Raw genomic sequence first — 25,226 nt, forward strand, 5'->3', positions numbered from 1 at the left:
TTGTAGTCTTCCACCTCCAACTCTTCAGTCGTTTCTCCTAACTAATGTATTCTTCTTCCTCCTACTGTGTGGACTGTACCCTTATTCATTTCAAAATAGCTGCTTACCTTATTTCATTGTATTTATCTCAAAGAACTGCTTAAACAGATATGCATTTGTAAACAACTACAGTCTCTTCTTTTTTCCTCCTTTTTGTGTACTTTTCTGTAGGAGCTAACACCATCTACAGCCATGGGAGAATGACCCTTTGACTCCAGAACTGAAATACAGAAAGTGAAATCAACAAAACAGACAAAGCAGTCTGACGACATAAGTTTCAGAAGGCAGCTCATTATGGGAAAACCCTCCGAAGACCATCCCATACATGGGCTACTGGATCTCCTGAGGGATCAGGGGACAAGACATGAGTACAAGAAGGGACTGCCAAGTTTGCAAACCTAAGGATGAACAGGCTGTATTCCCTGACTCTCTGCCCATTGGCATTGCAAGCCTTTTTGGCCTCATCATGATATTTGCAAGGGGAAATTAGGAGAAATGGGAGTAAAGGAAAATGTGCACAAATTTAAAGGACATATAAAAGCATGGACATGTTCATTTTAACAAAATTTGATGCTGCTTTTCTCTAATTTATCTTAATATGTCATATTTTTGTAGAACTGAAGGTACAATATCACAGTTTCTGTAGAACTTAGCATTGGTCACAGTGATCTGACACACTCGTTTTACTGTCTATGATGTTGGTTTACCTTTTCCTGTGGACATTGCAGTAATTCTTCTTAAGGACAATTATTCTACAAATGGACTAAGCTTTGCAGGAGTTGACCGAACTTTGTTCGGTTTTCTGAGGAAAATGGGACTCGTCAATAAAGTACATAGCTCTTACATGCATTTAATACTATAGCAAAACAGTGATGAAAAACGTACTTTCCTTGTTGACACATGAACAAAAAGGCCTTTAAAACGGCAAACTGCCTGTGAATGTTGGGGAAGAAACAGAGAGGCCGGAGAAATGGTGAGCAAGGAGCCTAATCACTTGCTCACAGGCCAAAGCAACGGCAAGAGCACCTTGGCGGACAAACTGCCCGGAACAATGACTGTACGCTCTGTGCTGCTTAATCGAGACTCACCAGATATTGAAAGTCGCCTCAAGCGCCGTCGCAACCGCACCCATCAGGTTCGCTTCAAAGACCTTGAGGATGGCAGTAGCAGTAGTGGCAACAGTGCAACAGGGGAAAATAACACCCGTCAACGGCCTGCCAAGGACCGTGACAGCCCACATCCTCTCCGGAAACACAACTCCATGTCCCCTCAGCCATGGACAGATAGAACACACACTGAGGGCCTACTTGGTCAAACCTCTGTGGTGGGGGCTGTGCGTGGGGATATGGCAAGTACAATAGAAAAGGTGGCTGCTTTTTTAGCACGGGCCCCACCTCATCCACTAACACCTGGTCCTACACGCAGATGTTGGGTGCCACCACAGTCTAACTCTCTAACTTTACCAATGACACGAAGACCCAGTACAAGCACCAGCACAGCCATTCAGACTTCACCATGCCTCAAAAAACCTCAGTCACTCTCATCCACCCATGCACGTAGCCACAGCATTGGGGACTCAGTTGGTGTGGATGGAGATGATGAGCATGACTCTCAAGATGAGTACCTTAGCCACAACCATGTGCTGCTTGGGTCCAAAGATCAGAGTAGACCTCCGAACTGTGGGGATAAAACTGTGGTAGAACGAAGATCTAAAGTATCAAAGACAGAACTTAAGTCAGGTGTTATGGTAAAACCATCCAGACACAGCTGTCCACCTTCAGTTCTTCACAATAGTGATCTGTGTCACAGTTCTTCAATATCTTGCCGAGATGGTCCCAAGCGCCAAGGAAGTAGCACTCCTTCAGTAGTAAGGAGGAGAAAGCGCCTAAGCCGGACAACAAGTGATCCTGGAAAAGAAGTGCACTTCTGCACCACTCCCACACAAACTGAAAGCCCCCCTCGATCACCTCCTCCTACAAATACCAAACTGTGTACGACTGAAGTTCAAACTGAGGGTCCATCCTCACCTCCGGCTTCAAAGCATTGCACCACCCAAAGTCAAACTGAACGTAAACATCAGTCTCTAAATTTGAGTGACGAACACTGCTCAACACAAATTCAAACCACTAATTCTTGTCCAACCCTACCTCAAAATGTTGAGCAGTGTACCCCTCAAAAACAAGCAAACTCTCCATGTCCATCTTCCCCAAATCATAAACCTTGCACTACACAATTGCCAACTTGTAGCTCTGTTGCCTCTCCACCTTTAATTGCATCACCCAGCTTAGATTCTGACATCCAAGTGTCTGCTTCTGCAGCTGAAAACCCTCCCACCACCAAAATTTCTACTGTGCCTTACTGTACTTCTCCTCCAACACTGGCAAATGCACCACTACAAATTACTGAAAAAGGCTATAAGGCAGCTTCTACATCTCCTACTAAGCCAGCAAGTGTCACTAATCCTCCACCAAACATCCTACCTATTCTTTCCTCCACTCCTGCACCTTCTGCTGCCCAAAGCCCTATTCCTTATTATACTGTTTTGTCTCCACCAACACCACCCAGCAAACCGGCTGTTTGCTCAAGTCCTTCCTTCACTGCCCCTCAGTCCTCATCATATAACTGCACATCCCCAGTATCAATATCATACTCTTCCTTAACTTGTTCCACTCCTACTCCAAATGTAAGCACCATTTTAACATCTTGTGAACCTAACAAACAGCCCAATGCTGTTCCAAATGTAAGACATCAACAGCCACCACCAGGTCCAACAAATAATGTACCCCTCACAAACCTCACACCCTGTACAATTGTGACTCAGACTGCCCTGTCTTGCACATCCATATCATATTACACCAGTACTCATACAGGTGGCCCACACACACCCCAGATTAATCAAACATCACCTTCTTACACCACTGTTATACAAACAGTATCTCATTGTAACATTCCGTATCAAACAGTGCAAAACACCCCCCCTGCCAGCACAGGAATAACCCTTTATCCTTCCCCTGTCCCTAGACTTGAATCTTGCACTTCTCCACCTCCAATTGTGAAAGCATTTGTGTCCACTCTTCAGAATGCTCAAGCTTGTGGGACTCCAACTAAAGCTGTTCCTTTGTACTCTTCAACATTTCGTGCTGCACCACCATATACTCCCCCTTCTCAAGCCCCCTATAATGCTCAGGATAAGAGGGGCATTCGACTTCCACCTCCTCCTCCACCACCTCCTCCATACACACCACGGAAAAAAGGAAGTGAGCCTGCAGTTGCCACAGCCCGAACACCCATGTTCAGCACAGAGAGCAAGGCCAATGAAAAAGGTATGGAGAAGGAAGAGAAAAAGGAGGACACAATGGATATGAAGTGTACAAACTCACCCAAGTTCTGTGGGAGAGCCAGTTCTCTGAAGCACAGAGCTCAAACTCCACCAGTTGCTGTGATGAAGGGAGAGAGGCGCTCCTCTACCTCCTCCCCTGCCAAGGCCTGTTTTAAGCCCAGCTGTCTTAGCTCAGCCCAGGCTCAGCTTGGGGTGCTACACAAAATGCTCTGCTCAGGAGCCAGCGTCAGGCCCAACACACCAAACAGCCAACACTCTCTGCCTCCTAACCAGCAGGGTTGCTCTGGTGCCAGGGGCTGCTCTGCCTCTGGAGGTCAGCCTGCAACTGGGCCGCTGACTCCCACAAAAGCTGACACTTTAAGACAGGTTCAGGAAATTCTTGGAGGGTTGATGTCTGGGGCCAGGTGTAAACTGGACCCATCACGGGTGACCGAAAAGCTCCTGAGTCCCAATGGACCCCTGCATGATATTCGTAGCTTGCAGAACCAGCTTCACAGTCTGGAAGGCGTCCTGGAGACAAGCCAGAATACGATTAAGGTCCTGCTGGATGTCATTCAAGACCTTGAGAAAAAGGAAGCAGAGAGAGATGGGTGAGTAGGACAAAGCAATACTGTGAAGTTACTATAAGGGGCAACTCACATCGGTGGCATAAGAAAACCCACAAAAACATTATGTGTATTATTTTTCTATTAAGCTACCCACATTGGATGCTTCTACATGGCAGATTGGGGCTTCTACATTTTATAAAAAAAAACAGCTGACACCTCTCATTTAAAGAGCTGCACTGTGGCACTCCCGATATGTGTTCCCCTTTGACCGATTTTTACACCCAAAAATTCTAATGTTTGTGATATCAATGTTCATGATTTGGATTAAACAATTCTAAGTCTGGGAGGTTGAAACTTTACTTCCGAGGCCCACATTTTCTTGAGTTTTCAGAAATAGGAGTGGTTATAACAGCATGCTTCAGGTGCTGAATAATCCACAGGTGTTAGTGATAGTTCAACCCTCTCAACCAGGGTTAAATTAAGGCATGAGAAAGGAACTCGTTTGACTTTTAAAGCAACATAAAAGCCCTGGGCCAGAAAGAGAGTGATCCAGAATTTGAAGCCGTAAATACATAATGACTAAAACCCTCAGGCCAACAGAGCTGTAAATGTTGCCCTTGCTGGACATCTTAGCTCAGGGCCAAGAGTGGTGTAAAAAGGCCATCTGCTACTCTATACCATCCAGAATTCCCTTTGACCCAAAGAAAAGATGGAGGATATTGTCCTAAAATAGAAGTGGTATGACAGTAGAAAGTATGACTTTAAAGGTAGATGTCAGATTCTAGGAGTTCATAGTTTCATTTTAAAAAATTATCTCTTTTCAAAGTTCAGACTCCACGAAGGAAAGTAACGTATGCTTAGCTTTACTCTAAGGCATTGGCTTGTTATCTCATGTATTATCTACTGGTACAGAAAAGTGGTTCTTTGAGGAGAAAGAACCACTTTTCTGTATACTTCACCAAAAAGTACATACACAAGTCGGCAGTAATAACCTCCCTGCATCATGTGAGGTAACTCTTGCAGATTGATGGTTTTCTGGGATACATACCCCCTATTTATATTTCATTTCCATGCTGTATTCATTGCCAATACAAGAATAAGTGGATGGAACACAATGTAAATTTGTTTAGAAAGAGAAATACAAGGTAAAACATCTAGGTTTGTGAAGAAAAGTGATGAAGAAATACCACATTGAATACTAATGTGTAGCTATTTTATGATGTCTCATATTAGCCATTCAAGCTTAAATTATCTGCATGTCAAAGAATTTATGCCACGTCAGACTACAGTAAATCTCTAGGGGGCTCAGTTGCATCTATTTGAAGCAGCTTCATGCATGTGTGCAGCATACAAGGTTTGATAGAAATCAACATTTAGCTGCCGTCATGTTGGTGGTTTCAGATGTTCCAAGCCTCTTAGTGTAAACCCTTTACTGTTCCCATCAAGACTTAATTAATCTGCTTCCTGCGTTGTAAGCGGCTTAGTAATTTCTCTCGCTTTATCGCACCAAAATAGTACATATATGATGTAGGAACATTCTTGGACTATGAATCCATAGAAAGTTTTTAGTGGTACAGCTGAAATCAGATGTTTACATGCCCTATTTATATATCTATATTTATATGGATAAATATAAACGACACATTTTATGTCTTACAATCTAACATTAAATCATTGTAAATCTTAAATTTCTTAAGTCAGTTTGGACTTCCTAAATTATCTCTATTTGCTAGATGCCATAGATTTTAGAGAATTGTTCGTAACTTCCATTAAAATCAAGAATTTACATATTCCAAGACTATTTGACCTCTAACGGTTTTGGAAAGCCCAGATGATGATGCAAAGGCTTTGTAGACTTCTAATTGGTTAATTTAGTCATCTCAAACTCCAGTCCTCGAGGGCCAGAATCCTGCAATGTTTAGATGTGTCTCTTTTCCTGAAGACTTGATTAAACTGTTCATCATACTGCTCAGGAATGAGATTTTGTTCACAGAGATTAAAAAGAAGCCATTACCCCAAAAATCAACAAAAGTGACAGATCACAGTGTAGAAAGTGTTATGTCGATTTCAGAATTTTGACTAAGTCAATAAATAATATAAAAATTATTTATTATTCTTCTAGGATTGAGTAAATATAAATAGTATCAGCAATCCCAACTGACTCAAAACAGGGTTGTCAGCGTAATGTCAAGCTATGAGAAATAAAAAGGGTTTTTCAAACACTGTATGTAAATATCTGGCTAAAACTGTATCCAGACAGAATATTCCACAATATTATGTCAACTTTAGTGTAGAGACTGTACTTCCCAGGCATGTCAATGACAGGTCCTTTGTCTCATTTTACCCATTCTAGTATTACAACTCCACTGTAGTCTGTATGCATGCAAACTTGACTTTCACCTTCTAAGCATTATTTTATGCCCTGAGTGACACTGCGATTCATGGTTTACATAACTGAGGGAGCTTGTTGGAGGGGGTGTAGTTCATTAAAAAACAATCAGGGATGATTTCAGGAAGAAGACTGGCATACTCTCAGAGATCCTTGTGCCAGAAATGCTGCTCAGTGAGGTATCTTGATGTATCAGAAGGGTTACACAAATAAACATGCAGCAACACATGCCCCTGGTACCCCTGATATGTCATCTGTGTGCTTTTCAACAGAAGACATTCCTACAGGACGGGGCAGGACATTGAGAACTGTGGGACCTGCAGAGACTGCGCCTGCATCATCTACAGGTATGTTTGACCTAAGCATGTGTGAATTTCCTCAGCTTTATCATTGCCTTTCCTTCTTCCTCTAAATGCTGAGAGCACAGAGTTTCTCTCAGTGCACATTTATGTGTGCATCATGCTGTCATTTTGAATCACATCAGATCTAGAGGTTGTTTTATGGCTTGGTAGGATTGTTGTTCTGCACCGTGTGACAGCACAGCTGGGTGCAGCTCTCAAAAGAATGGCCACTCGACACCAGAACATTACTGCATCTACAGATTATAACATATAACTAACATTCTGATGGCTTAAATTTAATTAGCTGAACAACAGCAAATACATATTTTTCCCCCTCCCGTTTCATTTCTTGTCTTGGTTACACACACACACACACACACCCATGCATGCGCACACATTTTCTATCTTCACAGATGACTTCCATTGAAGTTCCATTGAACTGTTCCTTCCTTTGACTTCCATTCATTTTTCATTTATTTCTATAGTGTAATGGTTATGTTACCTAACCATTTCTACCTAAAATCATTTCACACCTTAGTCATAAACCTAAGCCCTAACCCCAAAACATCACTTCTTCTTATGGGGCCCAGGCTTTGGATCCCATAAACAATGGGTCCTAGTGTTTGTTGTAAAAATGGGCCTTACAACATATCAAATATACGCACATACACATTCTGACACAGTTGTATAAATCATTCTGTTCCCAAGATTTAAACAGCACTTTGCACAAGGCTGTAAAAAGGGCAAATGGAAACTGAAAAGCTTTGAAACTGAAAACTTTTAGATGTGAGTAGTTGAAAGGAAAAAAATAATAATCTGACAGAATAAGTAGATATTTCAACAGGAGAGTGGCTAAACTTATTGGTACAGATATCTCCTAATAAATAGAACATCACAGCAAAGCTAATTCATTTCAGTAACTCAGTTCAAAGATTGAAACCTTTTTCATGCACACGCTATACAAAGAGAGACTTCCTTTGTGAACAGGACTCTCGGCACCTGCACACATTGCCAAAAATACCAAACACCCCTTTAAAGATCTATTGTCTGTAATAAAAATACTTTTTATCTATTTTGCTGTTATTGCGATACAGTTTTATTCTGAGACATAATGTGTAATGCATGTTGTAACTCTGCATGGTCAAATTGTTTCAGTTTTTATAGATGTAATTATATTCCTTCTTAAATATTTTTAACTTATTGAGATGCAACAACAAAGCCCTTCTCTGATTATTAAAACTAGGATGTAAACAGCTTTGAGGTGTTGGTTATCTCATAAATCTGAAAAGCATAACTCAATTATCAAGCCAGCACTCATCATCAGTCTTTGTAACGGTGCACTGCTGTTGAGAAAAATGGCAAGTACACACTTTAGACTATGTGCTCAGATAATCACAAATTTATTATTCATTATTATGCACAGCTAAGAAGGCTTTCCCCATAGCTAAAAAATATCTTCAACCTAAAAAAAATCACAATTGTAGCTGAAGTTTGGTTATAATACACCACATAAATGATTCAAAGTACTATATTCTTCTTTTTATGCTCCATAATTTATTTTCACTGTTTGAAAATCTCCTCAAATAAGACATGACGAAAGGAAGAGTGGCAGAAGACAAGAAAGAAGGTGACTGAGAATAGGAGTGAAAAAGTGGGAAAATATATAAATAGCTCAAAGGATCTTGGGAAAAAGATCAGAAGTTTTGAAAAGGAATGAGACCGAAAGAAAGCCGAGGGAAGGGAGGCTCATAAGGGAGCGATTTATTGAGAATCTAAATACAAATTCATGTTAATATGTCTGAATATTACGTTTTTGAAAGGTAAGCAAGTGCGCTTACTTTACCCACATTGCTTTTCTTCCACAAGAGGCTTTTTTGGTACTCATTCTAAAATTGCACTCTCAACTTTTTAAGTCAGATTCTTTTGTGGTCAAAAGCAGTATTATCTCTCAATCATGTGTCAACACATTTCACTTGTGTTTGAGTGAAGGGTTTTCCTGTTTTGAGAGAGAAAAACAAAATACTCTTCCTCCACACCCTCGACAGATTGGAGTTCAGTTTAGTTAAGAAAAAAAGAATCAGACAGCTGGAGAGAAATATCTGGAGATAAGGTGTAGCCTGGTAAGAATGACTGATGGTAAAGCCTGAGAATCTGACAAGGCAGATTCTATCAATTAAAAGGCTCTTTGAAATCTAACTTCTATGAGAAATAGCAAAGCTTTAGACACTATTTGCCACAAATCAGTGCCTGTTGAAGTACTGATACTGCTTGAACTCTTTCATGCTTTGTTATTTTACAACTTTAAACTGCAAGGTGATTTTATTTCATAGATCAACACATAGTGATGAATAATTACAAAACTATGCATGTTGCAATTCCATAAGATTGGATGGAGAGAGTTTGTGAACTCTTGCCAAAGATTCTGGATTGAATTTAGGTCTGGTCTTAAGAGGACTGTGACACATGAATATGCACAGATCTAAACCACTCCGTTCTAGCGCTGGCTGTGAGTTTAAAATGGTTGTCTTAATTCTTCTGTCTCAACTCGAAAGTCCATTATTTCTTTCAGGGCCTTGTCCATTTTTTTTCCTATTGAAGAACACCATCTCCATACCATGCTACTCCCAACACCATGCTTTATTGTGAGGAAGGTGCCCTGTTAATTTTAAGTTCAGTTACCTGTCTCTCTTAGGAAAAAAAAAAACCTTTCCCGTGTTTTTATCCTGTATGGCTTGTGGCAAATTGAAAACAGGACTTCTTATGGATTTTATTCAACAATCTCATGCTTTCTGTCACTCTTCATGAATACCAGGTTTGCAGATTATAACACTATTAAACGTCCTCAGTGTTTCCTCCTACAGATTATACTACTGGCTCATAGATGATGTGGTATGTTGTGTTTTGTCTTCCAAATGAAGTAACTAAAATGCCATTAACTCCATTTACTGTAAATATTCTCTAACATAGAAAGTACTTGTGGACCAGTGAGTCTGTGTGTCTACTCTGTCTTCTGAAATTCCCATTTGAATTGAAGATTGGTGCTCACATTGAGCTAAGTTCTTCTGGAGGGACAACTTCCCTGTGACAGGGAAGTTGTCCCTCCATACAGTCATGCACGCTAAGAGATTGCTGCAACATTAATGATCTAGTGCAATTGGTTGGGTTTCTTAAAAGATTGTTTTGCAAGTTAATATTTTGCACTGAATTTGATTTTATTGGATTTTATTTTATTGATTTGATTCAACTTTTTTGTATATAAATTTGATCAGTTTGGGTTTTAAAGTGCATTGGGATGACCCTTGAAGTTGGTGCTATTTAATTGAACATAATTAGATATATCTGTCCTTGGGACAGATTTGCGAGCTGTGGATCATGACAGCTCCTCCAGAGTTGTCATGAGCTTCTTGGCTTCTTATCTGAATAAGACTCTCCTATTCCCACTGGTCAGGTTAGGTGGATAACTATGTCTATGGAATTAAAATTAAAAGCATGTGAATATTTTTGCAAAACACTGTTCATTGATTAATTTGTATTTTGTAGGTACTATAAAAATGGTTTTTAGTTTTTGAGTAAATATACAATATTTATGACAGTTAACATAAAGTGAAAATAGTCATAAAATTTTACTAATTGGGCCTCTTGACAGTCTTAATAACTAACACACAGACTTAAGAAAAAATATATTGAACATTTCAGGGGGTTTTTTCAGTGCATTGGTTTAATTTTCCAATGGGGTTGGGAGTTGAATTGGCTGCACTACTGCAAATATCACCCCGAACATCATCACAGAATGCTTAATATTATCCATTGTTTTCCTTTTCCTTGTTTAAGAGGTCCTGTGTTCCTTTGCATTTTTGAAGTGTTTTTTTTTTTTCTCCTCTTAAAATATCCTAGAATAAAAGTTACTTACTGATGGGTTGCATAGCAGCTGATCAGAAAACTGCTTCAGTTTGAACATTTTAGTTTTCAAACGATAAGTAGCAAAGGGTTATGAGTGGTTCTTGAGTTTGGATGTTTTCTGAAATTATATACAGCTCCTTTGTTGCTTTTTTCTCATTTTCATTGCTTTATAAAATCAGTGAAGCCAGAACAACTCATTTGATTTTAATTTGCAGCTCTCTTTTGAGAAGCCTCTGAATTATGCATATGCATACATGTTGGTTCAGGCTCTCTACACACATAGCTTCAGCAGGCATACAATTTAAGAAAAATCTTGAATATCAACTTTTCAACATAGAATATATGATATAAGTAATGGGTGTTTTGTGGTCATATATCATACAGCGCTGGCCCATGTTTGTATGAAGTCAAATTTGATTTGGGGCCCCTCTTCCTGTGAAGAACCACTAACAGCGTTTAAATGCATTTTTGGTGTCCAATTTTAACTGGATTGCTTAAAAGCAATGTTAACACGAGTACAATCTGATTTATTGTGAAATCAAATTGTGCTTATATAAACTCAACAATGAAACAACAAATTGTTTTGACTTTTACACATTCAAATTTCCAATTCCTTAAAATCTTTAATAAAATAATAAAATCTTTTAAACAATTTAAAATCCTGCATCTTTCTTGTGCTGAGGCTGTTGTATCATCTTTAGTAGCATTCACATTGTTAATACACTAGCATAAAAAAATTGTTTTACTTCTATTGTGAACTTATCAGCCTTGGGCAAAAAGAGACTTTAAAAGTTTATACGAATGCATCCTGCAAATCCTTCCTGCTGCTTTAGCAGCTGTTCTTTAACTTGCCCTCTAAAGCCTCCTCCCTATAGATTAGACTTTCTTGTACAGAAGGTAATAAACACATAAACTGAAGGAGTCGTCTTCATATTATTAAATTTTCTTCCACTTTCATATTTGTTATATCCAGTAGGGAGCTGTTTTTTTTTTTTTTGTTGTTTTTTTTTACAAATCACAGTACTGACTTTACCAGAACAGGCGTTACTAGAATTGATGGCATGCATAATAATTTCAGCAAGCCACTCAAATTAATTTTATTTACATTAAAATGTATTCATGCTAAGCATGAGTGCATAGGAGGTAATGACATTGAGTGCAAGCCTCTAGGTTTTATTTATTACTTTGTGAGAAGGACAATGTTTCCAACAATTACATAAGGCAACTGTAGAAAAAAACAAATTATGTCCTTACATATTCTAAAGGATTTGAAGAGGCCAAGAGAAAGGTGCGTACTAACTCAGTGCTGAAGTAGATGATATCCGGAATCACCTTAAAGAAGCAATTATTGCTGCCCATTACGTTAAGGAGGGTTAAAAGATCAATAGTACATAAGATTATTCACAATTGGAAACCGTTCAAAACAGGTCCATTAGCGGTAGAGCGGGCGCCCCGTACATAGAGCCTATTAGTCCTCGACGCAGCCCTCTGCGGTTCGATTCCTGACCTTGAGACCTTTGCTGCATGTCTTCCCTCCTTCTCTCTTTTCCCCATTTCCTGTCTGATTACTGCAAAAGTAAAGGCCACTAGAGTCACAATAAGCTTTAACAAAAGAAACCCAAAGTTTGACTGTGCACTGATCAGAAGAACTGCAAATAAACCCAATAATTCACGCTCAGAACCTATGGGGCGAGTTTAGAATCCAACTTTTAACGTTTATGAAAATGGAAAAAGACTAAAGCTGAAACCCCAAAATGAACTCCAAAATGTATGGAACCGTGGATAGTCATTATTAGGACTGTCAATGTTAATGTGTTAATGCATGTGATAAATCTGAAAAGTTTAACAAGGTAATATTGCACAATGAAGATTAATCACAGTCCTATTATAACTTAAAAGCCTTTCTGTTTAAAAAAACACAGCAATGGACTTTTAAATAAAACCGAGTTAGTATGTGGCCCACTTATTGCAACGGTGAGTTATCTTTCCAACAAAGCACAACCAATTGATAGTTGGCATTTCTAAATTGTTTGAAACAAAATTACTTCTTTTAAGACTTTCTGAATATGGAAATGCTTTTTCATTGACTGACAGCACTAGTCATACACAGCGACATGTTTGACAAAACTTACTTTGCTGTTAAGCAGTGCAGAGTCACATACAAGGCCAACAGTATAACAGCTTTACCGCATCCCAAACCAGGTTATGAACATAACAACAATCCCAAATATGGCAGCAGTTCTAAGGCAGAATAGCTGCAGAAGGCTGAGATGCTGCACAGCAATCTTAAGAGAGTAGTGCTGAAACAAAAGTCTGTTTAGAAGAGTGGCCCAAATCTCCCTCACATCACTGTGAGACATTGATAAATTCAAACATCAAATGTCTGCTTCATTTAGTGAAGAATGCACCTTTTTTTCCTTTTAAATATAAAATCCCTTCGTTGAATATTAAATATGAACTGATCCTGTGCCACTGTGGGTTTGCACACAGAGCTTTGTTCTCTATTACTCAGGACATTGTTCTGGGCAAAGCTTATGTAAAAATGCAAATGACACTTTAGGCATGCAAATGCAGATACCAGCGAGAGTGAAACAGTTTGTGCCTAACCAGGACTTATAAATAAGTGTTTTATTGGTATCAAGTTCTGATGTTAAAGGAGGAATAATACATAATGTATCCAGTGTTATTTAACCAGCACCAGTAGCAAATTAGCTGCATATTAATATGTGAATCACATTTTGAGTCTATGCAGGGGTGTGAAGTAGTGAGGGGAATGATGATTTGTACTCCCTGGTATATTTTTTCACTTACAGCAAACGTAGCATACGGAACAAAGTGGGGAGGTCTAACAAGGAGCTGTTGTGTTTAATCCCCGTGGAGTGTGCAGAGACAGGAGCCTAATCAGATCTGTACTCCGCCGCTTTATCTGTGCAACTGCTCTGTCTATAGCTCGATCACGCATTTTGCCGGTGGAGTTCGATGGGTCGCCACTCTGAGATGGATTAATGGCTCTCTTGACCATACGGTTTCAGCTAAGCTTCAAGTCCACTAAGAGTTCCCCTCCGCACACCCCCTTCAAATGCGATCCATCATCGTCTTCAGTGAGCAGCAGATAATTGAGGAAAAGAAAAAAGAAAGGCTGCTGAGGAAGCATTCTTCCCTCATTCCTGCTTACTGACTGTTATCTGTGGCCTCATTTCCCGCTAATACTGTTTTCTCTTTATTCTTTTCATTTTTATTCCTCGTTGCATCGGTGATTCCTATGAATGTATGCACAGCATGTCAGGTGCATTGATGCAGTGCAGGTGGGTGATTGCAGCTGGAGTCTCTAACATCTTTAGAATGAAAGCTTTAGATAAATCCAGTTGGAGAGATTTAAGATAACACTTTGGGGCAGTACTTACAGTTCTTCACAAACTAATTATGAGTGCTTCCTAGCTCTTATCCTTTCTGACACAGCACCGCATTTCAGACCATGGTGTAAGGTGGTAACGCTGCAAACTGGATGTAAGAACAGACATTGGACTCAGTGCTATAGCTTTGTGTGTCTGTTCCACACATCTCTTATATCATCTGGAGTCTCCCACTCTGTCCTTTTGTAACTCTAGAGCTCTGTGAAATATTCATTCACATTAAAAATGAATTGCTGTGGCTTTAAAAGATTTTAAAAAGTAATAATGGTGTTGAAGATGAACTAGAGACACGTCTTTCTAGGCTCTGTGTGGATGAAGGTTCACTCTTTGACATTTCTTGATAGATTACAACCAGTAAGCAGGAATCTTTGGATAATTACACAGACACTGTAAAAACGTCTTTCAGATGGTACATTGTCAAGCGCTATCACAAAGCATCATGTGCAGGAGAAAAGTAGACTGGTCCACATATTGTGTTCAAACTTTCACACTATCACACTCTTCAGCACAAAATATGCTGCACAGTTATCATCCATCCGTTCATAAAATTTGTGTTTTGACATCTACCTCCTTAAATTGGAATGGAAATCAAAGTCACCTTCATTATATTAAACATGAGCTCCTCTCTATCAGCCTCATTCTGTTGTAAAACAATGCCTTGCAACTATATTCATACTCCTTGAATTTTTCCACGTTTTCTCAGCTATAACCTCAATCCGTTTTATTGAGACTTTATGTAATAGAGCAAGACATAGTGGAATAACAGCAAAACGGAAGGGAAATAATTCATATTTGCAAAACCTTCAAAGTGCAAATATGTCTTTGTGTTATTTTGCATTCAGCCCCACTCAGTCGACTTTTTTGAACTTCTTTTTTCCCACACATCGCTACATGCGTTCTCAGTATGGGGAGATGGCTTCAAAGTCAAAGATGTGATGTACGCCAAAGTCCACTGTCACAACAAGGTCATCCAGGGCGAATGAATGCTGTTGGAAAACTTTTAACCAGCTTAAATCCCACACTCACGATGCCTGCATTGTTTGATAATTTGTAATATGTGTAACTGATTTGATTTCTATCAGTATAATTGGATTGAATTTACTTCTACTGGTAAAGTGTCTTGAGATGACATTTGTTGTAAATTGAACTATGTCAACAAATAGAACTGAATAGAGAAACCTTTTGCTGCAATTAAAGCTGCAAATATTTTAAAGTGTGTCTCTGCCAGCTTCGAAAATCTGTCTGATATTGCTTTCTCAGGCTCTGAGGAGCCTCTGAAAAGCATTTTTCATGTTTTATGTGTTTGCACAACAGTACAGAGAGGATGAATGCATTTTCCAAGGACATATGAAATGTGTTGTAGGACACTGGAATTGAACACTCAACCTTTGTGTGTTTACTTTGACTGTGTGCCGTTCAGAGTGTTGCAAAGTTTTCATTAGAACATCCTCAATTTCTTGACACTATAAAAAAATACAAAGAAGACCAAAGTTTATGCTTAGAGATATTGTCAGACAACTTTCTCTGCAAAATTTAGAAGACATGTTTCTGCACTGTAGGGTACCGAGACCGTGATGTCTTCCTTTGTGACACAGAGGGGAGCTGCAGTGTAGTTTTTAGTGAAAAATCAGCATGTATTCCTCAACTGCTCTTAGAAGTCTGATGGGGATTGAGCTACAAAATGTATTCATAGAGGTGGAAGGACATGTTCTACAAGGTTCTGAGAAAGAAGAGGAATTAGATTTGTGCTGCTCCAAATGAGAAGCTGTCTTAATGTTACTGAGATGAAATTACTGAACAATTATAGTATATATATATATATATATATATATATATATATATATATATATATATATAGATTATTTTATTTTATTATTTTTTTAATTAATGAAGTATATTCCTTTTGCCAGTGGGATGCCAGTTTTTGTCTGATTCAAACTTTTTTGAATCCTCTCCAAGTAGACCTTCCGTGTTCTGCACCTCAGTCTCTGGTGTCTTCGTTTAGCCGTTAGAAAATGTTTGCTTTTTATTCTGAGTGATGAATGATTCTGCTCTGACGAAATGTGCGGACGTGCCGCAGAATAAATTAAGGTAGAAGTGCTAAAATGTCTTTCTTTTTCTCTTAAGTAGTTTTTAATTTATCTTTGCGATTAAAAAGACTTACCTTATAATCGGAAGCATCATTGTTATATGCTGTACGACAGACAATTTTTGATTTTACTTTTTTCTTCACACTTCAATATTTTAGGTCATCAAACACAAACAAAAAAAGATCTTGCTGATTCCATTGATATTTTGAAAACTATCCTCTTGAATCACAAGACAAAAGTAGACATTTTAGGAAAGTTACACCATCAGTTGTAAAACTAATATTTTATATAAAGAACATCACACCCACAGTGTAATATATGGTGGTGAAAGTGTCATGATCTGGGGCTGTTTTGCTGCTGCAGGACTTTAACAACTTCCCCTAATTCCGGGGTGGCCAACTCCAGGCCTCCAGGGCCGGTGTCCTGCAACTTTTAGATGTATCTCTACTTCAACACACCTGAGTCAAATAATGAGGTCATTAGCAGGACTCTGGAGAACCTGACTGCACTTAGGAGGTGATTCAGCTGTTGGATTCAGGTGTGTTGGACCAGAGAGACATCTAAGAGTTGTAGGACACCGGCCCTCGAGGACCAGGAGTGCCCACCCCTGCCCTAATTAATGAAACTTTGAATTATGCTCTCCAGCAAAAAATCCTTAAGAAGACGACCTTACAGACTGTTAGTCTGTAATCGTAAAGTTAGGGATATGTGTGCTGTGGACCAGGACAACAATCCAAAACTTCCCAGCAAATCCACCTCTGAACGTCTCAAAAAATAAGGTTTTGTTGCCTTGTCCAAGAATCCAATTAAGAAGCTATGATCTTAATCAGGATATTCATACTCAAAAAATCCTTTGAGGATGAATTAAAACAATTCAGCAAAGAAGAGAATTAAGTACCCCCAAATCGATATAAAACACCAACCATTGAAAGCTAGATGGCTTTTGTTGTCACCAAACAACCAGGTTTGTTTGTAGTGCTACTTCCCTTAATAATTCATTTGTAATCTTGTTTGTAATTACTTTTATTCTTGTCTTAATTAGTTTGTAACAAAAAGCATCCAAAACAAAAGAAATTAGTGAAGGCAAAATCTTTTCCTTTTTTTTTTTTTTTTTTTACAGTTGATCAATTGAGTCAACACAAAAGTTGGTTAAGTACGAAATTTTCTCAGTGTGGATTTGGGGGATTTTTTTCTCACTCTGATGTTGTTGCAGCACAAACATGTTCTGTTTTTTTTATTATTTTTTTAGAAAAACTGGTGTGACTTTGGAGGATGATATAGGTGTAAAATGTGACTTTATGTAAAAATTTTAACATTTCTATTTGGATATATTCTATAACAGGTATTGATGTTGACAGCTGATTGACATAAGCATTATTACACAGTGCTCTTTATTGGATATTATTTTAGTATAATTTAACTTTTTGCCCAAAGCATGCCTTAAATATTCTCTAAATTTTCAGATTATTTAGTTTGACCAATAACATCAGCTTATTCTGGTTTCATTTAAACACAACCATGCATTTATCACCTCCATTAAATAAGATTTTGTTATTTATGGTTGTTATTTAAGGCAAGTAATGACACAGCCTTCAACTTAGGGTTCATCAAATATATTAAATCTGTCAATAGATCAGTCAACACATCAATATGGTTTCAGCAAAGCAGTCATTTTCGAAACAGCATGCAATCCGTTGTGGAGTTGAACGAATGCATATGTAGCAGAAGAGCATAATTTTCTATCGTGGAGACTCTTGGGGAAATAATGCATAAAGTTTTTACTGCCACTGAAACCAAAGATCTACTGCTGCCCTGCTATAGTACGCCTCTGTCTCCACCCAAAGAGTACCACTTATCAGCTTGGGTTTAAGTTTGCTTTCACCGGCTCTGATTTCTCTTTTCTCACATGGCCCATAAGTGCACAGAAGTCTAATTCAAGTATTCTCCACATGGTTCTAAGTCTGTCCCGTAGCCACAGACAGCTTCTTGTTGTCCTGGTTTTTATCCAGAGGAATATGCAATTTTACAGACATCAGACAGAGGCGGTTTTTCCATTAGATTGCTTGTGTCACTTCCTTTGCTCTCCCTCCTCTTCTCCCTTTTTTACTGCTGTGAATAGAAATACATTTCACGCCTAAATGGGGATGAGGAGAAATGGTGCAAACTAGCAGCTTTAGGCTGCGTGTGGAAGCAGCAGGAAAAGAGGGGTGAATGTGGAGGTGAGAGGGAAAAGTTTGCTTTGGCACTCGCACACGGTTCTGGTTGCTTTTCTTCAACCAGTATTTTCTCTGCTGTTTACTCTTGACAACTAGCATTCAAATGAGCAGAAATCGCTCAAAAAAAAAAAAAATTATTAGGCCTCAGTGTGAGCACATTTATCTGAGCTCTCTGAAATTTTTCATCTATAATTTGTAAGAAAATTATAGATTGAACCTCTCGTGTTCCACAGTGAGGATATTTCTTCAGCCGGTATCTAGCCTCCAGTCTTTCATTAAACATTGACAATTCTCATGCATTATCATAACAGAAGAAAGAGAACCCAGCTGAAGAGAATATCAAATGAACTCTTATGCACAGTTCTTAAAAATGAAAGGGAAAGAGTGCATCAGTATGTGAGAAGCAAAGGCGTAAAATGGGCATGTCATTGTGAAAATAATGTAGTATTTTTACAGTGACAGCGCTTATGTGTTTGTGTAAAAGAGCGGAAGTGATTTACAAAAAGACCTCTTAGAATATGGCAGCTCTATTTCTTCATTCAGTGTCTGAAATCACAAGTACAGTGCTTTCTATTTGTTCCTTAAAAAAACAGAAAGTTTTCCTTTCTTTGCCCACTTTTATAGTGGGCAAGAAAGTGTAAAAAGTATTTGTAAGTTTCATCTAACAAGGAAATCCATTCTTTCTCACTTATTTGGAGATTGATGTTCTCCATACATAAAAAAGAAAGAACATAAAATAAAGAAACACATTATTATTATGCTTATTGCCAACAGACATGACTACTCTGTTAAATACCTAGCTTTAACACAAAGACACACCCCCAAATTGTGCATACACTGGGTGCTGGGAGATTAAGAAGTGTGTGCTCACCAAGCTCTAGTCCAATTTAAATGCAAAATGCACTGGATCCGTTGTCAAGGCGAAGTCCAAGCTTAGTACTTTTATATGAAGAAGGACTGAGGAGGAAACACAAACCCTCACAGATTTTCGATTTTGTGTTTATGATTCCCTCTGACTGCGCTCCTCACAGATGGCTGAGCCATGTTAAAACCATTGTGCAACATTGCATGCTCAGCTATGCATTGAAAAAAATCCTCTCGCCTGCATCCTCTCAAGTTCATGAACATTTACAATCCAAGACCAAAAACCAGCCGTGACTTTGTGCACCTTTCAAAACCATCCTTTCATAATTTCTGAAATAGTGTTATGGTTTTAACATTTCATGAATTTAATATGCATGATTTGCAATGATATAAGCAGTGATTAAGTTAGACAAGATTTTAAGCAATTGTTCTAACATCTGATTATGGATGTGTTGATTTGTGGTTAGTTTTGAGTTGGGTTAATCTGTTGTATTTGATGTTGTAGTTTTAATTGGACAAAACCACAAAACTCTGAACGTGATTCTAAGTATCATGAAGCTTAGTTAAAAACTGTCAAATGTACATGTTTCTCTTCTCCGTTAATCTCAGGATTTCAGCCATTGCTGCTTAGTAACCTGATGATATATTGGCAGAATGATAAAACCTTGTATCTAAGGGTTTAAAAAAGACCTTAATATACACACAATGTCTGACAAATGTAGGAAGTGTGTGTGTCTCTTTTGTTTTCATGTTGGCAAGTCATTGCTTCAACTGAGCAGTAATGTAAAGGCCATGCTGGGTTATGCACATTGTGTCCATCTGGACTGAAACAATTGTACACTTCAAGTTTTTATGAGTTCACATAAAACTGTTGTAAAAAGCTGTAAAGTGGACATTTAGAAAACTTAGTTTTGTGTGCGGCAGTGGCAGTTTTGCAGAAAAAAAAAAATTGAGATATGGTGAAGTGACATCAGCTGTGCAGCTCCTCTCTGCTTTTAGCAATGGAAACCACCAGAACAACGTAACTATTAGATATTTTTAATGTCTGTCTTAATGTTTTATTCACTTCCACCTCATTTTGCCTTGACTCTGTTGCATACAAATTGCAAGCATGCTGAATCAGTTTATGATTATCAATTGTGTTGATAATATAGTTGAGTCTATAGCCATGTTCAAATTTTTTTGTGCAGGTTTTTTTGCTACCTGTGAAACAAAATACTTTAATGCAATAAAACCATTCTGATATTATGAAAAAGGGAAATTAGTATATGGTGGAGGTATTAGTGTTTCAAGGTTTTGGCAGTATGCTACTTTTAGACAACAATATGGAACAACTATTAATTGGAGTCAATTGGAGACAAAATTGTTGCTCCTCTTTTATATTACAATTTCTGATTGCACAAGAATCGGCAGAATGACAATATGAGTCAGTCCTTTCATTCAAAGCAAGATAGGCTCATGAAATTCAAAAGTGAAAAGAAAATCCGGTTATTGTGAAGTGGTGACATCCGGGAGCTCATCACAATATTTGTCACAGAGGAATATTCAGAAGTGTTGTCCAACAGCCAAAGAGCGCTCACAGCGATCTGCAAAAAACTACTAGCATCACCTACTATAGCATCTATAGCTTTTCACTACACAACACTCCACTGCAGAAAAAAAGGCATGTTAAACGATGCTTAAAGTTTGCTTCAGAATTCTTGGACAAACCAACGAAATGCTAGGAAGATACAACCTAGCATATATCTGAGTTGGGACCAGAAGTAATCTCTTCAGTGTGTGTTATTGCACATACCAAATTTCAAAGAGGACCGGCACTGGTCAAGTACTGTCTTTCAAGACACAGTACTGACAGGCCTCATGGCTGAAGGAAACATGAATGGAGAAATCTCAAAAAGCCTTGTCCTCATCTAATGCAGAGGAAACAAGGCAGGACTTTTCATAACTTAAATGATAGCAAGCACAGAGTCCCAGAAAATGTCTCAGAAAATCAAATTGCTACCACGACCCAGTCAATCACCCAACTTAAATGCAATTGAAAATTTATGGAATTAGCTGGATATTACAGTGCAATGAAGTGACTCTCAGCACCTTGAAAAATGGCCCAGTGGACCTGAGCATTATATGAGGCAAATTTCTTCACACAAGAAATGTCTTGAAGCCAGCATTAGCAACAAAGGCTTTTCTTAAGAATATAGATTTTACCAGGCTTGACCAGTCCTATTTCTCTGTCAGCTTATTCATTACCCATATACATTTAGTTGCTTGTTTATGTGGAATACTTTGCTTGGTTCCAATATTTGGTGTGAAATTCATGTGGAAAACCCCACGAGAGACCCATTTGCAAAAAATAATATGTATATTTTTTCCCAACTGGATTACTGGATTCCAAAAATGCTGCACTAAATAGGTCATTTTATAATTGCCAGGCAGGTTACTTGTTCCAAAATGTTACGCAACCATTGCAATAGTACAAGAGAACAGATTTTCTTCCTCCTTTCATTTTTCTTATTTTGTCTTTGAGTTTTCCTCTTTAATTATCTTTTGGCAGGCATTTCAATATGTCCACCACACCTAGATTTCTAAATTAATTACATTGTATTATTTAATTGTTAAATAGCTGTCCAGAAACAGCTATCCCACTGCTTTCTGCTCACAACTAAGTTTTAAATTGCTACCAAATTGTGCTAAATGTTTAATGTATTCCGGTGTGCATCTCTGATGCTGGCAGCAGCGAAAAACAACTCGGTTACGATTTAATAAATCTACTGAAATCTGAGGTCAAGCCCCTTGAGTTTTTTCTGTCAGACATATTTTCTTTCTTTACTGCCTAGATTTCAAAATGTTTTTCATAAATGCTTTCTAACCAAGGTTGTCCTTAGCTGACAAATCGATATGCAGTTTTTAAAAATAATTTTATCCACATATTAACAGAGAAGGATGGAGTTAAATACAGACTAAAGACAAGACAGACAAAGAAAAATAATTGCCATTGTGTTTTCACTTTAGCTGGATTCAAGAGGTCTTTGCCTCCCCGAAAAAAGGAAAAAAAAAAAGATTTGTCAGATTCGTGACTCCGACCCTCTGTTAACAACCCTGTCAAAGCTTTCAGACCTGTGTGGATTCGAGTGTTGCAGCTCCCATGTGTATACCCATGTGTCTGTGCACGCACGTTTTCCCCCTCCCCTGCGGATGAAGCTGATAATGGAGAACTGGTGTGTGAGAAAATACGTAAAGGGCAGGGCACACAATTCTTGTGGAGTAATCCATCTTTACTACAGGGCTGAGCTGTGGAGCAACAGGCATCTCACAGGGGGAGAGGAGAAAGTACATTGTAGGCATCACTCCTATTCATACGAAACTACAGAGAGGAAAGGATCAGCCCGCAGGAGCAATAGATTTCCATGGCAAGAAAATAAGAAAGAAGAACTGAAGAGGATTATTCGGGTCGTACTTTTCCTGACTCAGTAACAGCAAGGAAGAAAACAGCCTAGGCTGTTCATACATTAAAAACAAGATGCTTTAGCGGAGATGGGTAACCACAAAATTACCGTACGTCCCCACAAATTTGTGTTCATCGACACGTGAGTTTGTTTTTGCTTAGGTGACGAGAGATATAGTGCTGGGTGTGAAACAGAAGAAGAGGGAGACACACCAAGGAGCGGGGGAGAGTGAAAACCCTTGTTCATGCTGTTTGGCAATAATCACTGAGCCGAACTCGTGCCAGCAGCGGAGAGCCAGATGGTTCCTATCACCGTTGTGCCTTGTCTTCTGAACAGGGAGGGGAGAGGAAGATCAAGAGTGGCATGTGGAACAGGAAAGCAGTGCCTAATGTGGATGATGTGTCATATAAATACTAATCACACTCGAATCACATTCACGGCTAAATTAGATCCCTGAAGCTCATTCACCATGCAGCCACTCTCAATCTCCTCCTGCTTGGCGCTGAGCCTCTGTCATTATCAGAGGCGATCAATAAATGAGATATTAAATGCTGAATCCAAACCTGAGATTTCTTTTCAACTTACTAATAGCGTCCGCTGCCTTACTCTGCAATAGAGGCCCAAAAACTGAGGGCTCCTGAATTTATTAAGGGATAATGCATCAGTAAGTAATATGTCCCAGGCCATTTATTAACACTTTTGAATTTCTGGGAAGTAAAACAAAATCAATACAGAGGAGGTTTCTAGAAAGAATCTGCTTTTGAAATCTTTTTTATGGCCTTGCATATCTTCAGTTACGGAAAAGTGTTTCACTGTAAAAATGGTTTGTAGTGTGTTTTGTTGCAACCTGAAGTGTGAAATAAACTTCAGTGGAGTTTGAAAACAAAATATATGTATAGGTTTATGTCTGGTGGAATGATGTGTGTGCCCAGTTGATTTTTTTTTTTTGATTTTTTTGGGGAGGGGGGATTTTATTGTAATCCATAGGGGGGAAATCTTTGGGAACCACTCTTCTAGTATAACCCAACATAGCTTGTGTTGCATTGTTTCTTATTTTGTCCTGTATTGGAGCACATATTGTGGTGCTTTGACGTACCACTCTTTAATAGTGTGTGTGCAATAGAATAAAGGGGTGTAAAATTCTGGACTGTTCTGCATCAGGGCAGAATATGCCATATTGATTTTGATGTACTTAATTATGGGGAGATAAATGTTCAATTTGATATGCACACTCCAGGAGTGGCTGAATAAGCTTGAGCCAAATTGATCAGAAAGTAGCTCATAGTACATCGTTTGCAACCAACCTGAAGAATCCTCATCAATAAGTGTATCAGTATTAAATAATTCTTCATTAGAGATTGATTTTCTGCATAGCCTGGAATAAAATTAAGTAATGTTATTGATGAAACATTTGAATAGTGCTTATGTCGATTAAGTAGCAGTAAAAGTGCATACTTCTTTGTCCCATTTTATTAAGTGAAATGAAATTGTTTTTAAAAGAGTGCACCAGCATTTCATGAATGCAGCTGCAGTTGTTGTTTGGCAAATTTATTTCTTGCTTCGTGTTGAAGTGTCTTTGGGTAAAACACTGAACTCTACATTTCTTACAGATTGCCTGTCCTGGAGAAAGGGTGAATGTTACTTAAACTATAATAGCCCTTTCATTGGTCTGGGTAAACATCATCAAAGTTTGGGTGTTGAGAGTTGCAACGCCATATTTGAGTTGGGATTTTGTTTAGTATTTTTATCCAAATCTGAAACCAGCTTGTTTTTTCTGTGACTTTGGAATCATTAATCAGTACAAAGTCAAAATACAGTTTTTTATTTCATTAATTGTAAATATCTTGGAGTAGAATAGATATTTTGGTATTGCTTTTAGTTTAGTCTACAGTAAGTTTATTATGCCACTAAGCCTGTATGGTGATGTGGTGAATATATAAGCTAGAACTCAAAGCAGAAATTTGAATTGTTGTGGACTATCACTGCAAATTGTCCAGTTCAGCAGCTGGACATTACTGAGTTCCCAAGCCTTAAGAAAGGCAGGTGCTGGTTGTTTAAAGAAATTATTTCATGGTATTATGAAATCTTTACCATCTTCAGAGCTTTGCTAGTTGCTTATATAAAGCATCATCACACGGATCTCTCATTTTTCTCCATAATATATATTCACTCTTGACTCTCATATATTATCAGCGCGTCTGAAAATTCCCTCTCTTGTGGGTTTATAAAGGTCAGCTTTGTTGTTGCAGCTCGCTTATAGTTTTGCGGGATTTTTATAAGATGCATCATAATATCTAGACATAAATATTGGATGTAACAGACTTACAATCAGGTTCCTAAAACCCTCATTTCTCCCATACCTACGCAGTGGCTCCTTGGAAACCTAACTCACAGTAGCCCTTTACCTTTGTGGCATCTGAAAAAGCTGGAAGAGGTGAAACAAAACCACACATACTCATTCACAGAAAACAGTGAGGAAAGCCCCAGTGTGTTAGTCTGTGCTCATCAGTGGTCCTAGAAGGAAATGGGATTGATTGATGCTATCTTGTAGTTGTTGTTTTTTTTTTTTTTTCAGGTGGCAAACTGCCATCATGCCGTCACACCTCTTTCTGTCACATCTCCTCAACAGCCACTCATCCATCA

The 25,226-nt window shown here is 38.5% G+C and overlaps 1 protein-coding gene across 2 annotated transcripts in view; it reads left to right on the forward strand.

The window, feature by feature from the left end:
* The window catches only part of LOC122846821 (mucin-2), a 47,558-nt gene that overhangs the window by 9,289 nt on the left and 13,043 nt on the right, over positions 1-25,226 (forward strand). The window contains exons 3-4 of one of the 2 annotated variants that reach the window (XM_044144014.1): positions 211-3,969; positions 6,592-6,663. In XM_044144014.1, coding sequence (XP_043999949.1) covers positions 1,010-3,969; positions 6,592-6,663 — 3,032 coding nt within the window. In that variant the 5' untranslated portion in view covers positions 211-1,009. Of the gene's footprint in view, positions 1-210; positions 3,970-6,588; positions 6,664-25,226 lie in introns of those variants that run through there. The other variant, XM_044144015.1, reaches the window with a different exon arrangement.

The sequence above is a fragment of the Gambusia affinis genome, linkage group LG17 (genome assembly GCF_019740435.1).
Source record: "Gambusia affinis linkage group LG17, SWU_Gaff_1.0, whole genome shotgun sequence".
Taxonomy (NCBI): Eukaryota; Metazoa; Chordata; class Actinopteri; order Cyprinodontiformes; family Poeciliidae; genus Gambusia; species Gambusia affinis.